The 15,816-nt window shown below is 42.4% G+C and overlaps 1 protein-coding gene across 1 annotated transcript in view; it reads left to right on the top strand.

Moving 5' to 3' along the window:
• LOC134621204 (uncharacterized) overlaps positions 1–15,816 on the top strand; it is a 55,316-nt gene that overhangs the window by 12,670 nt on the left and 26,830 nt on the right. The window contains exons 3-4 of the mRNA XM_065469971.1: positions 5,233–5,418; positions 5,692–5,755. Of these exons, the coding sequence (XP_065326043.1) occupies positions 5,233–5,418; positions 5,692–5,755 (250 nt within the window). The remainder of the gene's footprint in view (positions 1–5,232; positions 5,419–5,691; positions 5,756–15,816) is intronic.

Raw genomic sequence — 15,816 nt, 5'->3', positions numbered from 1 at the left:
TCAGAGACACAAAGTCTCCTTCAAACAGCTGCTGGACTCAGAGGAAGACGAGCTGTGAGGCTGGAGTGAAACCTGCTGACTGAACTCGTTCACAAACATGTGAATGAATAAAAGTGCTCCACAGCACAGAAGCTCCAGCACATTCTGTCACAGCTTTCCTCACAGCTCGCTGGAGCCACAGTCCACATGTTCACCTGTGAAAATGCCTCTAAAATAACACCGCTCCCTTTTTTCTTCTTCTTTCAGCTGCTCCTTTAGGGGGCGCCACAGCACATCATCTGCCTCCATCTCCTCCTATCCCAGCATCCTCCTCTGTCACACCAGCCCTCTGCATGTCCTCCTTCATCCATCAACCTCCTCTGAGCTCTTCCTCTGTTCCTCCTGCCTGGCAGCTCCACCTTCATCCTCCACCCTCCCTCCTCTGCACATGCTCAGACCGTCTCAGCCTCTGATGGACTCATTTGTGTCGTTAATCTGCTCACATTGTTGTCTGTTTTCCACACAGCTGATCCCACACTTCTCCACTGTGGTCAATAACTGACTGTGATCGATGGGATCAAAGCTTCTGTAGATCAATAGAAAAACAACAACACTCATCATTTTCAACGGCTTCTCTTATTCCTCCAACCGTCTCCATCACCGCATCAGTCGTAGTTCTGTTTCTCCTCCAACCACACTGCTGTTCATCCAATCATTTCTATTGATCAATAAACAGATCACATTGTTTCACAGATCATTTCTCTGATATTTGTGAACATTGATGAAGGAGGGATCCTGCTGCCTTCACTGTCTCTGCTTCTCTGCAGTAAAAACTGCTTCTAAAGTGGATTTTTCTTCCTGCGTGTCCTCTGCAGACCTTTAGTCATCCACAGCTTTTCTTTCTCCTCATCTTTAAGCAACATTTCCTAACAGGACAGAGTTTATGATGTGATTCTAAGGATGGATTTCAGATACACTGTATGCCTGATCAGGAACGTCAGCACACACTTCATCCCAGTGATGATCTGTTAGCTCCGTCTTTAAGGCTGTGTGCTGTGTACCTGTACAGGTGTGTGTGAGCTGAAGCCCACGCTGTCCGTCAGGTAGGAGGTGAACTGTTCAGGTCTGAGCCTCAAACTCCTGCAGGGACCAAACGTCTCCTGAAAAACATCCATAGAAAAGAATCTTTGACTGTGTCTGAGCTCATTTTCATATTCTCCACACTGCTGTGACCTTCTATATGTTTGTATTCAACTTTCAGGGCAACACAAATACCAACAATCATCTAACAACAACACAAACATTGGCCCCCAATGAGAGGGCTGTGCTTGGTTTGGTCCAATCAGCACTTCCTGTATAGAACCACCAACAGCCCTCAGCAGTCACATGGAGCCTTCAGCAGCAGGAAAACAAAGAAATGTGACAAAGACAGAATTTAACTGTGTTGTACAAAAGCTCACTAAATGTGCTCCAAATAGAACTAATGGATTTCACCAAAGTCCAAATGAATGAGTGAGATATATGAACAAGAAGTGTGAGTCATTATATTTGTGTGTGCAGTGTGTGTGAAACTAACACAACTCATACTGCATCAAAGTGTTGCTGCACGGGGGACACTCACTTCATAGTTGTGTGTCTGCAGGTGCGCCTGTCACACCAAACATCTTTTGCTGTGGATGCAGCTCCAGGATGAATAATCTGCCCGGCAACAGGCTCTGATAGGCCTGTTTAAACAGTCTGACTGCAGACATGTGATGGTGTCCTACTGGCCCCGCCCACTCCAAGCTTCCTGCTCTTTGTGGTTGTTTGTGCAGCTTTTTAAAGCTCTGAACTCGAGCCTGTGCTGGACTGTTTTTAAATCCCACTTCTGCTGTTTTTGTGTGTGACCCCGCCCACACCTGCAGATATACTGTATGATGAAATAAGTTTCTATGCACTGAATGTGTTATTTCAGTAGAACAAGAAGAGAATCAATAAAAACACAAAAGTCTCTGAGCTTTGGATCAAAAATACACAGCAACAATAATCAGATGTGCAAATATCAGATTATTGTGAACAAGAGCAGCTTAAAAACCAAAGAAAACCCTGAGACAGATTTCAAAGAAACACATTCAAACTTGCTGAACATCACAGTGAACACGATGGCTCTCAGGACCCGCTGTCTATTTTTAGCTGCCCGTTCCCGCCCGCAGCTCCTGCAAGATTGCGTTGGGTCCCAGTCCCAATGCAGGGCTCTACTCTGAACATCCAGAGTGTTTGTAGTGACCAACAGAGCCATCATAGTCTCTGCTGTTACGCAGCATCTGTATGTGGAGTTATCAGAAAGCAGCACAAAGCAGAGCTTCAGTCAGACGTCTCCGTGCTTCAGTCTGTGGGTGGTGTCCTCACCAAGTGTTGTCACTGCTGTTTGAGGTGGATTAAGCTCCTGAGGTGGAGCTGTGAAGGAGCACAAACACCTTCAGACTGCTTCTCACATAAATGGAGTCAGAGTGCAGATGTGCTCCTGATGTTCACTCATTTGATGTTTGGAGGATCAGTGAGTTCAAGTCCACACTGAACCTCTTTAAACAAAGTCCCAAAGCAGCATCCAAAGCTCACTTATTCTACTTTGTATTTCTACTGACTTTTATTTGGTTTTCATTTGGACTTTTTCTTTGGATTCACTTCAGTTTCAGTGAGTTTCCTCAGAGGATTTTCTTCTTTCACTTTAGTTTGGATTCTTTCAAATGTTTCCTTTGATTGTTTCAGTCTCACTTTGAGTCTTTGTCCTTGTTTTTGTGTGGAGGGCAGATTGATGAAAATCAGTGCAGGGATTAGAATAAAAAGAGAACTTTCTGAAAGCAGTGACTCACAGTCTTGTAGACGTCCAGAGTCTCAGTAAACATGAGCATCAAAGCCTCATCAGGCGAATCACATTTTTAACTAACAAACACTCAGACTCAGGAGATTTCCACTGAAGGTGGACACTGATCATGTGACCCAGTCATGTGGTACTGACTGATGTTCTCCAGTGTGCTCCATTACTGACAGCAGATCCTAATGAAAAAGTCCTGATGTGTTCATTAAAGAGCTTCAAAGTGATTGATGGAAACAGTCCAACGTAAAGCAGGAGAGTGTGAAGCATCACAGAGGAACATCACAATAACAATCACACAAAGTTCAAAGTGTAGAAAAACACAAAGTCAAATATTTGAAGCCAGAATCCAAAGTCAAACAGCTTCTGACTCAATATCATCCTCATTCATCACAAACTCATTTTGTCCATGAAAGAAAAAACATGTGAAGAGTTGGACTAAGAAAGGAGGTCCTGTTCAAACAGCACAAACACACATGAAGACAAAGCTTTGTGTTTGTCACACTGAACACATGAGACACTTTCTCACAGCTGAGTGTGTTCCAGTAAAGTGTGAGCAGCACAAACACAGTCAGAGTTTGTCTCTGTCAGCTTTCAGTGAGTCACATTTAGTGTGGCAGCTGTGGAATGGGTGAGTGGGACAGATCTCAGTGCTCACAGTTCATGAAGACATTCAGCTGCTGAACAGGAAAACATTGAAACATGGGTGATATCTGTGTCTGATGAAGCAAATGAACGTGTTGTTTCCAGGACAGAGCTGAGAAAGCTCTGAGGTCAGCAGTGGAAATGATGAGATTTGGTTGGACTGAGAGATGAAGCTTCATATTCATTTGCTTCCATGTGAAGCTTAGAAGAGAGAAACCGCGATCCAGCTGAGCTGCTGTTCGTTAACTATTTCATGTTGTTTGTAGCACATAGTTTCAGGCAGACATGAGGAAGAGTCAGACTGCTGTGTGGCTGTGATGTGACAGCATCAGGTCACTAGTTTAGATATTCTTACTGTGATTTTGATTTATGAAGAAGCACAAAATCAAATATTGGGCTTGTTGCACAAACTCTTTGTCCGTGTGTGAAAGCTGCTGTTCCTCTGAGGATTCACTGATTTGACCTTCAGCACACGTCACTGCTGCATGAGCTGATCTGTTTATAGTGAGCTGATAACTCCCAGCTGTTCATGTTCACTCATATTTACTGTGGAGCCCCTGATCACTGTTGATGATGTCATGTCCTGTGTTGGAGGCTCTGAAGGCTCTGAGCCACGGTCTCAGATGGTAGCGGTGCTGATAGATACACAGGATTTAGGACGAGCACGTGATTTTTAGAAACATCAGCTGGTGCTGACACACACTGTGTGTAAATGTGTGTGTGTGATAGGACACACAGCAGCTGTGTGTTTAGCACAGTTTATAGACGGCTGCCACACTTTTGAAGGCAAATTTAAGTAATGACAGGCGACAAAGCTTTTGTAACTGTGGCCCCCAGATTGTGGAACTCTCTCCCTTTGAGCCTGAGATCTGTGGACTCCGTGGTCGCTTTTAAAAAACAGCTAAAACTCATCTTTTTAAACTTGCTTTTGGTTGATTTTTCTTTTTAGGTTTTAGCTTCTGTGAAGTACTTTGTGATTTTTATCTTGTAAGAAGCTATATAAATAAAATTTTACTTACTTACTCAGATCAGTCTGAGCCCCTGATAGGCTCAGAGTCTCAGATAGACTCAGAGTGTCTCTACAAACTGACTGTTACGGCTGTGGCCATAAGGACTCTGTGTGGGCTGCTTTGTTTCTGTGTCTCTTCACTGTGCTTAAAAGTCTTTGCAGGTCCCTCCCCTAATTAAGAGTAGTGAGCTGCTGATTGGGCCTTGGAACACGTGACTGCGTTCAAAAAGCCGCTCTGACAGCTGCCGCCGGGGAGAGAGAGAGAGAGAGAAGCGAGCGAGCAGTTTGACAGCAGCCGCGGACCTGGCCCTGGTTTCCAACTCATACTTTTCTGTGTATTTGTGTGAGCGTGCTCTGTGAGAGCCGCCACTGGTGTGTTCACTTAGTGATTAGGCATGCATAGGCTGAAGCCGCCTTTTCTTTTGAACAGTTTTCTCCTGTTTTCGGAGCCAGGGAGCGAGGGATAGTATTGTCATTTGTTTGTTTTGTTTCTTTCTGAGGGTTTAGATAGTTTCCTCTGGCGGGACTTAGTTGGTTTTGTTTATCATTTTGGTCTGGGGTCACCCTGGAGCTATGCTTCCTGACCTTCAATAAAATCACCTTTGTTTTACGCATAACTGGTTTCGGATGTTTGGCTTGGGAATCAGGGCGGGTACTTGTCTCTCTCTCCTCCAACCTTATGTGCGTCTTGACACGCCTAGACTAGGGGCGTAACACTGACCCAGTCAAACTTTCTCCCTTTCAGGCTGGCTCGTCTCCACCTGTCGTCCCCATCAGTACCACTATGTTGATGACGCAAAGACTTGGACTGAAGCTCAGAGCTGCTGCACACAGACTCACACAGACCTGGCCTCCATCGAGAACACTGAAGAAATGAAGCAGCTGAACAGCACAGTTTCATCTGCTGCTCACAGCTCTGAGCTCTGGCTCGGTCTGTACAGTCAGATCAGCTGGAGGTGGTCAGACGTGTTCACAGGGAGTGGAGCTGACTACAGGAACTGGGACACTTCTGAATAGGAAGCAGATTTTTCCTCTTGGCTTCAGTTCTGTGTGTCCTCTTTAGAAAGAAGATGGTGGGATTAGAACTGCAGAGAGAAGCTCCAGTTTATTTGCTACAGAGGTACAAAAACAAACTTCTACATTTGATTTAAACTTTGATTAAAATGCTCTGTTCAAAGAAAAGTTTCCATGTTTGAACTTTCAGGATCACAGATGAACCCTGAGTTTGATTTGGTGGATAAAGACATGAGTTCGTCCGATGCTCAGAGGTACTGCAGGGAGAACTTCTTAGGCCTGACTAGACTTGTAGTCAAGACCGCCTAATCCGAGACCAAGACAAGACCAAGACCAGAGGGTATCAAGACCAAGACAAGACCAAGACCAAGACCAAGTTGAGATGAGACCAAGACCGAGACCGAGTCGAGACGAGACCAAGACCAAAACCAAGACCGAGACAAAAAAAGTCTTTAAACTGCAGCCAGATGCTGCTTCGTTTACAGGTGTCAGGCATATTTATGTGTTTTTGCTTTCGCACAGCCCTCCTCACCGCTGTCTACTGTCTCACTCACTTACTGAGAAGACAGACGCACGCTCCACTTGACTGTCGCGTCTCTCACCCTCTCTGTTTTTCACATAATGATATTATCCTATATCCTCGCATGTGATTGGCCACAATATGGAGGGATTGGAGCATAACTGAGCCACTGTGTGAGAGCTGAGCAGCGAAAGGAAGTGAAGTGAGGGTAGAAATGACTGAAAGATTATAAGGCTCTGTTTTGAGTTTTGTTCAAAAAAGAATGACTTCATATAGGAAAAAAAATAAATATCACATATGCAGGACACCTTAAACTAGTTTTTTAATTAAGCAGCAAGGCAGAACAAAGTCGGGCCTGTATCAAGACACAGGGACTAAACCCCAATTCAACCAGACCCAGAACTGATCCGGAATTAAAACAGGACTACAACAGTAACCAAGACAGAACCAGAATCAGAACTAGATGATAGTAGCACTGGAAATCATCTTAGACCTGCACTACACTTATTTTTTAATTCTACAAAAGTCCACTATTTAGATTCTGAAAAGTTTATATAATTATTTAGCCTTGTTGTGCAAACAAGCCTGCATAACTTAATAAATATAGAATTTGAAAAGTAACAAATGGTATCTAAAAAGAAACAGGTACTAGATACATGTTCTGATGAGTTTTGGCAAACAACCATTTGACTAACATGTGTGTCTCACCTGCTCTTGTTCTATCTCTGTTCTGTCCTCATTCTCCATCTCCCTCTCTGTTCCTCTCTCTCCCTCTCTGTTCCTCTCTCTCCCTCTCTGTTCCTCTCTCTCCCTCTCTGTTCCCCTCTCTCTCTCCCTCTCTGTTCCTCTCTCTCCCTCTCTGTTCCCCTCTCTCCCTCTCTGTTCCCCTCTCTCTCTCCCTCTCTGTTCCTCTCTCTCCCTCTCTGTTCCTCTCTCTCCCTCTCTGTTCCTCTCTCTCCCTCTCTGTTCCCCTCTCTCTCTCCCTCTCTGTTCCTCTCTCTCCCTCTCTGTTCCCCTCTCTCCCTCTCTGTTCCCCTCTCTCTCTCCCTCTCTGTTCCTCTCTCTCCCTCTCTGTTCCTCTCTCTCTCTCCCTCTCTGCTCCTCTCTCCCTCTCTGTTCCACCAACATCATCAAATATACAGTTGAAACCAGATATTTACACACTCTTCAGATAAAAACACAAACACTTTTTTAATTGTAACATCAAATCAGACTAAATGTTTATTTTTTTAGATTGATAAATATAAAAAACATATTTGTTAACTTTAAGAGTAAAGAGAGAAACTATCTGTATTTCTTAATTGCAAATGGCACCAAATTGTATTCAGAATTGATCCACACTTATGGAGCTCCACAATTCTTTCCTGGTGTTTTGGTTGACATCTCTTGATTTTCCCATGCCACAGAAACAGGCTCTGTGTTTTGCCTTATATGCATCCACAGCTGTGCCACCAATTTACTCACATGGACTCTACTAACCTATCAGAAGCTTCTTCAGCTCAGAATGGAATCGTCTGGAGTTTTTCTTATTAATTAACAATAAACTTAGTGTATATGTACTCCTACATTTGATGAAAGGGATAAAAATAGACAGCTCTGTCTCTCTTTATTCTGTCATTAAACTAATTCAAAAGATTAGTTTATTTATCTAAAACAAAAGTTTACTCTAAATTAATGTTTAACAGTAAAAAATAGTTTATGTTTTCTACCTAAAGTGTATGTAAATATCTGGTTTCAACTGTGAATATACTGCTGTGTATTGAAATTCCTCTTGTTTTGCATAGATATACTGAACAACATACAAAACATAATATATAAAATAACATCTACCTGAGTTTTTTCTTTGAAAGAAGCTCCTTATGTCCATTGTTGTGTTCATCAGTACACAATTGAAACCGATTTAGAGAGTTTGTTTAGCCGTGGAGAGTAACAACTGAAAATATGAAATGTAAGCTAAGACTCTCTAAAAAAATCAGCATTGTTGTTCGGCTTTTTATTTATCCATTTGTTGATTCACTCGAAGAGCAAGTAACGCAACCAACTGATCAGTTTGATATCAATCTTTTGTGATACACCGTCATATTTACATTATTAGTTCAGTACGAATGATTTGCTTTGGTACCTGGTCAAACTTAAGCTCTCCTCTGTCTGCAGCAAACTCGCAGGCAGCAGCTTCTCCCCCCTCGCTCACATGCGTGCTGTGCTCAGTCGCCTAGTGCCTGAGCTCGGATCATACCAAAATTAGGGGGAATTTACGACGGTGCCCCATGCTAATGAAAAAATGACCCGGGCTTAAGCCCAGTAAGCCACCCCCCCGCTCCGCTAATGGTTGACTCCAAATCTCCCGAACACTATGTCGATTTGAGAACGGAAGACCGAAACAGCGAGACCAAGACCGAGACAAGACAAAAGTCCGTCGAGACCAAGACAAGACCAAGACAAAAGTCCATCGAGACCAAGACCGAGACCAAGACAAAAGTCCGTTGAGACCAAGACGAGACCAAGACCGCGTAAAAGTGGTCTCGAGACCGGTCTCGAGACATCCAACTCTAAGTACATTTGCATAATGACTGAAACCAGCCCACTGAAAGAACAATGGGCTGTGAGGTCAGTTCCTTAATCTTAATTATGCAAATTCTCATGACCATTGACCAAAACTCACTGATCAAAGACATCAAAGATAAAAGAATCAGTGAAAAGGTGGCACTTCCAAATGATTTACTCTACAGATTACAAGTTTTACAGTTTTACTAAGTCTGTGCAGGTTGTCAGTCATAATGGCTTCAAGGCAACAGGGAACGTTTCCTCTAAGGTGGAAGAGAAAGAAAATGAACATTAAAACATGTGGTTATCCAAACTGGGCCTTTATGAAACTAGTGAAGACACAACAGAAGGAGTCTGAGACAGCAAGCAGAGAAGGGAGCAACACCATCATCTCTTATGTAGCAGGTTTATCAGAGAAACTCAGGAGAGTTTTCTCCAAGCACGACATCCCAGTGTACTTCAGACCCAGCAACACACTCAGACACAAACTGGTTCATCCCAAACACAAAACTCCTAAACACAGACTTAACAACGTGGTGTGTGCTGTACAGTGCAGCGAGGAATGCCCAGACCTCTACATTAGAGAGACCAAACAGCCACTTCATAAACGCACAACATAGAAGAGCCACCTCCACGGGACAAGACTCAGCAGTCCATCTGCATCTAAAGGTCAAAGGTCACAGATCCTTCTTGAAGGTTTTACTACACTGTCGCCATCTTGAAGTCCGGGCTGGTGGAGCTTCTCTGGGTTTCCAAGCTGGAAATCTGACTTCCCACTTAAGCTGGAATGAAGCATGTGTGCTGCTGGTTCAATGACTGGTCACAGGCTCTGATACACAAACACAGGATCTTCCACTAATCACATCACACTCATAAAAGCACACGACTACAATTTCATAGTTTTTATTATGTTTTTTTTTTTTACTGATTAGACAATAAAAGTAAAACAAACAAAAATCACAAAACAGATTCTCACTGATGTCAACATGTCCCATTGTTACTACTTAAATGTTCATCAGAGTAAATTGTGATGGATTCAACACAGACAATTAAAAAAAAAATGTGAAAAAGTCAGATTAGACTCTTTTTTCTCATCAGTACCTGAGCATTTATATCATAAATCACATTTATATTAGGTTATATTTTAATGAAAGCTATGACTTAAGTGGAAGTTAATCTTATTACTGCCTCATGAATCAGATTTTAACAGAATGTGTTCAGTTTAACTCTCTCACCACTATCAAGACTGATAAATAATGATATAATAATGTTTTATTTTTATAAAACATATTTCAAATATAAACGCTTTTATAATTTCACCATAACAAAGTTCACTTCCTGCATGAAGGTGATCACAGCTCCATGAACTATTCCCACAAACATCACTGAGCCTCAGACTTTCTTTAACAGGCCTGTCAGACCACAATGATCCAGCTGTTTGTGTTCATGTGGCACATTTATACGTTTTATTTAAAATCTACTTCACACACATTTTATTATCTGATATCTGCCACACACGGAGACTTCCTGTTAAACAGAAAGTAACCTTTGTGCGTGGGCGTGTTTGGGAGCTGCAGGTGTGTCCAGGTGTGGGTTCGTTGGGTCAGCAGAGGATTTAACGGGACTTTGTGTCGGTTTGAGTTGTTTTTAAAGGAGGATGAAGACGCTGGTGGTGTTCCTGCTCCTCATGAACGGTAAGAAAGTCTCTGTTTAACCTGCAGCAGCTCCGCAGACAGTCCTCTGTGACCGGAAGTGTTACACTCAGGTGCAGCTCGCGCCTCTGACGTCATGGAAATTCACAAAGTGTTGGAAATACAGATTTAATGATGAGGCTTTAATAGTAAAAGTATGAGGGAAGGTTAGAAACAGACCAGACTAACAGACTGTGGACTTTGTAGTCACAGATTGGACACTTCCGGTATGGCAGAGCTAGCTAACCATGCTAAAGTAGCCTCGTGTCTGCGCTGTTTCCGGTCTGAGCCGAGCTCATTCAGCCCTCTGAGCTCCGTTTCTCCGCACTAAACACAGCACAGGTGCACCTGATCAACGGTGACAACAAACCGGAAATAAACACAGTGATATTTGGAAACATAAATCTGTCGGCCCATTTTAATGCGTTAACACTGACAGCCCTAATAATAATAATAATAATACATGTAAAAACCAAACAGTGTGTCAGTTTGTTATCCTGGTATTCAGTCTGTGCTGCTCTCACTCAGAGGTCAGAGTTCATGTTCAGTAACCACACTGACAGCAAGAGGAGGAAACAATTGGTTTAATTTAAAAGAACAGTCTGAGCTGTGGATTAAAACAATAAGAAATATATAAGTGAGTCACATATCAAACACAGACCATTAAGTGTAATAAGAAGCAGAATAAAAAGCTGAGTGTGAGGGTCAGGGTGCTGTCTCACTGCAGAGGCTTCAGGCTGAATCCTGCTGAGCTCACAGAGTCAGACTCACCTGTGCAGCTTGGACAGGTAAACACATCAGGACATGAGGAGAGTTGGCAAAATACAGACATTCAGTACTTAAGTACAACTGCAAATACTACTATAAATAGTCCAGTAAAAGTAAAATTACTGATTCAACTGCTTTACTCTAGTAAAAGTAAAAAGGTACAGGTTTTTAAAATGTACTTAAAATAAGAAAGTAAAAAGTAGCTTTTGAAGGATGTTTGTAAAATATATTTATACTGGGGACACAAGTCTGGTCTAAGTCTTCTGTCAGAAAGACTGCAGCAGTCCAGGAGTTTGTTAATTGTCTTTAATTAAGTCCCACAAAAGATTTGTTTACATGAAAATGTTTGTGAGGCTTAATCTGAATTCAGTGCAGCCAAACTTGAACTTCTTGTTTTATAGTAAACAGCACGTGTGACTATAAACATGGTTTTCTGGAAACAGAAATGGGCAATTTTATAATTAGTAGAGTCATAGATAACTAGGAAAACAATCACAACACATCATCTACTCAACACAAGCAACATCTCACAGTGCCCACAAGGGGTCACTGCAGACCCAAAAGTGGCTAAATAGCACACGTGTTACAAGTTGCTAATAGTGAGGCATAAATATGGCGAGCTAGCAACAGTTAAAGGAAACCATAGAAAAGTCCTTTATTCCTCATCCCGCTGATTGTAGTCATTGCAGGAGATTACAGCCAGATTATAATCAGTATCATGTTAATGAATCTGCCAAAGTAAGAACACTTACAGATTCATCAACTCACTCAGTCACACAAAACTGCATCATAGCTGCGTTACAGCAGCTCCTTCAGTCATTCCCACTCTGTGTGCTGAGCACGTGACCACTGGTGCGCTTGTTTCCTTTGGGTGCGCTTGATTCTTGCTTCTAGACATCCTGAGGCCAAGTCAGAGCAGGAAATTTGAACAATGTTTCTATTTTTGTGCAAAGCTAACTGACCCTTGTGCTGTATTAACATAATGATAAAATCATATCAGTATATGTGAGTACAAACTTTAGTCTAACTTTTTATTCTAATTGTATTCAGCTTGAACCAGAAGAAAAAGAAGGAAAATAAAACTATATTTCTATTTCCTGTTGCTACATTGTAGAGGGCGACTTTGCCTCTAAACAGGAACATGTGTACAGTCCTGCATCAGCAGCTTCATTCTTATACAGACCTTTCTACTCTGTTTGTTAAACTGAGCTCTATGTTTGCTACATAGCAGTCAATGAATCCAGTTTTTATACCACAGTTAAGTTAATGTAGTTAAATCTGTGTATTTGTAACTCAAATATTCAGTGATCTGTTTTAAACAGAAACCTGACTTTGACATATTTAAGTTGGTATGAACACAGTCAGAGCTGCTGCTGCTTTTATTGTTCTGTTGCTTTTTAAAAGCTTTCTGTGCAAATCAATAGAAATATTTATTGTTGCATTTTAAAGCTGACAGCACAGCAGCAGCATGAAGAGTGTTTGCTCAGGAAATACACGGGTCCCTGAAGAGTTCAAACAGGAAATATTCCTGCATTAAATCTGCAGTTCAATCATCAGCAGCTCTCAGGTTGAATCAAAGCACAGATTACGTCAGTGTCATCTGTCACCAGGCAGGTTTAAACAGGCGTGTAAGCCACATATTATTATAACACCCTTTTATATTTGTATGATAAACACATGTCATTTAGTTGTGTTTGGTCTTTTAACTTGTCCTCAGTTTCCACAACGAATTCATGATGGAAATCTCTAATAAACGATCAAAATAGACACTATTTTCCCCCCACCACACTCTCTGTCGGTGGCTGGTACCCACGTCCTTCGCTGAGTTGGTGGTTCTTGGTGCTCGGGTGTGTACTGGCTGATGGCTGCTTGGCGGGGCCTGGCCCCTCTGGCTCTGTCAGGCCCCCGCTTGGGGGTGAGGGGGCCCTTGGGTCTCAGATCTCTGGGCCTGTGCGCGCTCTGCTCTGGCACAGCCGGCTGCTGGGATCCTGCAGGCTCGTCGCCAAGGCTCCCTGTAACTTCAGCACCATGGCTGCAGTTTCTCTGTCGTCTGGTTTTGTTGTGTGTGTGTGTGTGTGTTTGATTGTTTTGCTTGTTTTTTAGGCAGGTTTGGAGCAGATCCTCAGTGTTTTTTTTTCTCTCCCTCTCCTTCTGTAAACTTCCTCACCAATTTCTTTCTTCTTTTCTGTTCTGATTCTAATATCTCAAAATAAAAAATCCTAATAAATTTCTAATAAAATATGACCAATATAGCAAAAGCAGTAATGATGCACTTGGGAAAATCACAACACATGTAAGAAGTAGAAAGTTCAGATATGCGTTAAAAATTGTAGGGAGTAAAAAGTAGTTAGAAAAAAAACTACTAAGTTAAAGTACAGATACTTTAAAATTGTACTTAAGTACTTACTGCCCAACTCTGGAGAAGAGGAGAAGTTTTTATTACTCACATTATGTAAATTGATTAGCTGTTAGAATTGTCATCAGTTACTATGAATCCCTGTAATCAATATACACTAATAATGTAACATTACAGTATTATCCTGAATGAGTTTTGCCTCCTGAGAGTTACAGCTGTGTATGATGTGTTTATCAGGCACAAACTAAGATTTACAAACGTGTGAAATCATTTGTGCCTCAATCCAGACACAAATAAAAAACTAATGAAGTATTTTACAAATGTGTGAATCCAAAATATCATTTAAAGACACATTTTTGCCCCCCAAAATTCTTCCTGTGTCTGAAAATATTTGTTAGTTTGAGTCCCTGACAGAAAATTAAATATACCTGATACACACCCTTGTATGTGCAGTTTTACTTTCAGTGAGTCACATTTAGTGTGTGCAGCCAAACATGATGGCAGACTGCCACAGATCACTTCTGAGGAAAGAGGAGGCGTTCAGCTTCCTCATAGTTTCACACCTGCATGAAGCAGCCTCACCCTGACAGCTTCAAATCACTGTGTCAGCTGATCACTTCCTGTCCTGTGATTGGCTGAGCTTCAGGCCTTCTCTCAGTCAAACTGGAAACAGGGATTGAGACAGTGTGAGGGTTTGTGGAGTGCCACAGTGCTGTAATGAATACTGTAGTGGAAGAAGTTCTTTCACACTCTTCATCCTGGAGCTGCTTTATGTCCATGATCTGCATGGAAACACATCTATGGAGAGGAAATCCAGCTGCTGAGGGTCACATCTGCATCATTGTAGCTACAGTGGATGTTTCAGTATCAGGACTGAAGGTGGAGCTTTGTGCGTGTCAGGGTGAGGCCGCAGCAGCCGCCTCCAACCGGAGCGCTGAAACTAGGAGGAAAGCCGACGTCCTCCTCTTTCCTCAGAAGTGATCTGTGGCCGGCCGGACTTCATTCCACAGATGTGCTTTAACAAAGTGTGAAGCTGAACTCTGTGACAGTGTGAGCAGTGTGAGAGTGTCAGTAGATGATCAGCAGAGGAAAGTGAGAGCTGCTGTGAGCTGATGTCCTGAAGGGCTTTTAAAGAGTCTCTGAGTTTGACAGGAACATGAAGATGTTTGTGGTGTTTGTGATCCTCCTGCACGGTAAGTACACCTTCCTCTCTCTGCTCTCATCATCATCTCTCTCTCTTTAATGTGTTGAAGTGCAGCAGGAGGAGATTTCCATCAAACACTGGATTCTGATTCAGATCAAACTAACAATCCAAAGCAGCAACTTTCAAATCACTGGATTCTTCTTGGTGGCTTTTAGATGAGCTCATGTTACAATCAGCTGCTGTGTGTGTGTTGTTGTGTAGCTGAAGCTCTGACTCACATTTCATATGTGACCAAAGGAAACTTGGTGCTGTGTGACACACTTTAGATTCTCTGCTGCTGCTTTGAACTCTTCAAACTAAAGAGCCAAACTGATGATTGACTGTGCAGCTCTGACATGGCACCAAATGTCCCTGTTATCAGCTGCTGGATGGACGTTATCAGAGCTTTTTAGTCCCACACGGATCACCAGGAGCTCCTCCTCTGTCTGCAAACAGGCTCAGCAGCTCTGATCATTCATTGGAGTCAGCACAGAGTGTGGAGACATCTAGTGGTCGTGGAGAGAAGTGCATGTAACATGTGTGCATCAATCTTTAAAAAATTCTGTCCAATCACAGACCTTCTCATCTGTTTAAGTAGAGCCTACATGCACACAGCTCAGGATGTGAAGTTTGTGTCCCAGTTTAGCTCAGTGAGTCGAGCAGCTGAAAGGCTGCTGCAGGGTTTCAGGTTCAATTCTGCAACAAAAGGTCCGATCAGACTGAAGTTTTTCTCCATTTCTTCGGATGTTCCATATTTTATGGAAATATGAGAATTCACAGAAGACCAAACATCAGCCGAGAGTTTGCTGAACAGTCAAACGTGATGAGTCAGACTGACATCATTCACACAGAGCGAGCTCTCAGCTGGTCACATCAATAAGAAGGAAAACAAAACGAATCATTAAACATGATCACACTGACTGTCTGATGTCCTCATGTTCACACTGTTCTACATCATAATGTTGTTGCAGGACCATCACTGCATCTGATGATCATATTTTTGTGATGTTACATATTTCAGGGAATTTCTCTGAAGCAGGAAACAAAAGAAAACAATCAAACAAAATCCTGCTGCAGCTTCATCCAGTTATTTAAAGGGTTAAACACACTGGTCACAGTTTGAGGTTTAAAGTAGCTGCGTGTGTCCACAGATCAGCTGACCTGCTGGATCTTCATGATCAGTCTGGTTTCCTGCAGATAAAGGCTGAGACTCTTTAGTGCTTCAGTTCTCCAGAGAACCAGGAGCTCTGAGA

This window comes from Pelmatolapia mariae, linkage group LG3_W (genome assembly GCF_036321145.2).
Source record: "Pelmatolapia mariae isolate MD_Pm_ZW linkage group LG3_W, Pm_UMD_F_2, whole genome shotgun sequence".
NCBI lineage: Eukaryota > Metazoa > Chordata > Actinopteri > Cichliformes > Cichlidae > Pelmatolapia > Pelmatolapia mariae.
Note: the sequence above shows the minus strand (reverse complement) of the source record. Positions and strands in the feature narration are given on the sequence as shown.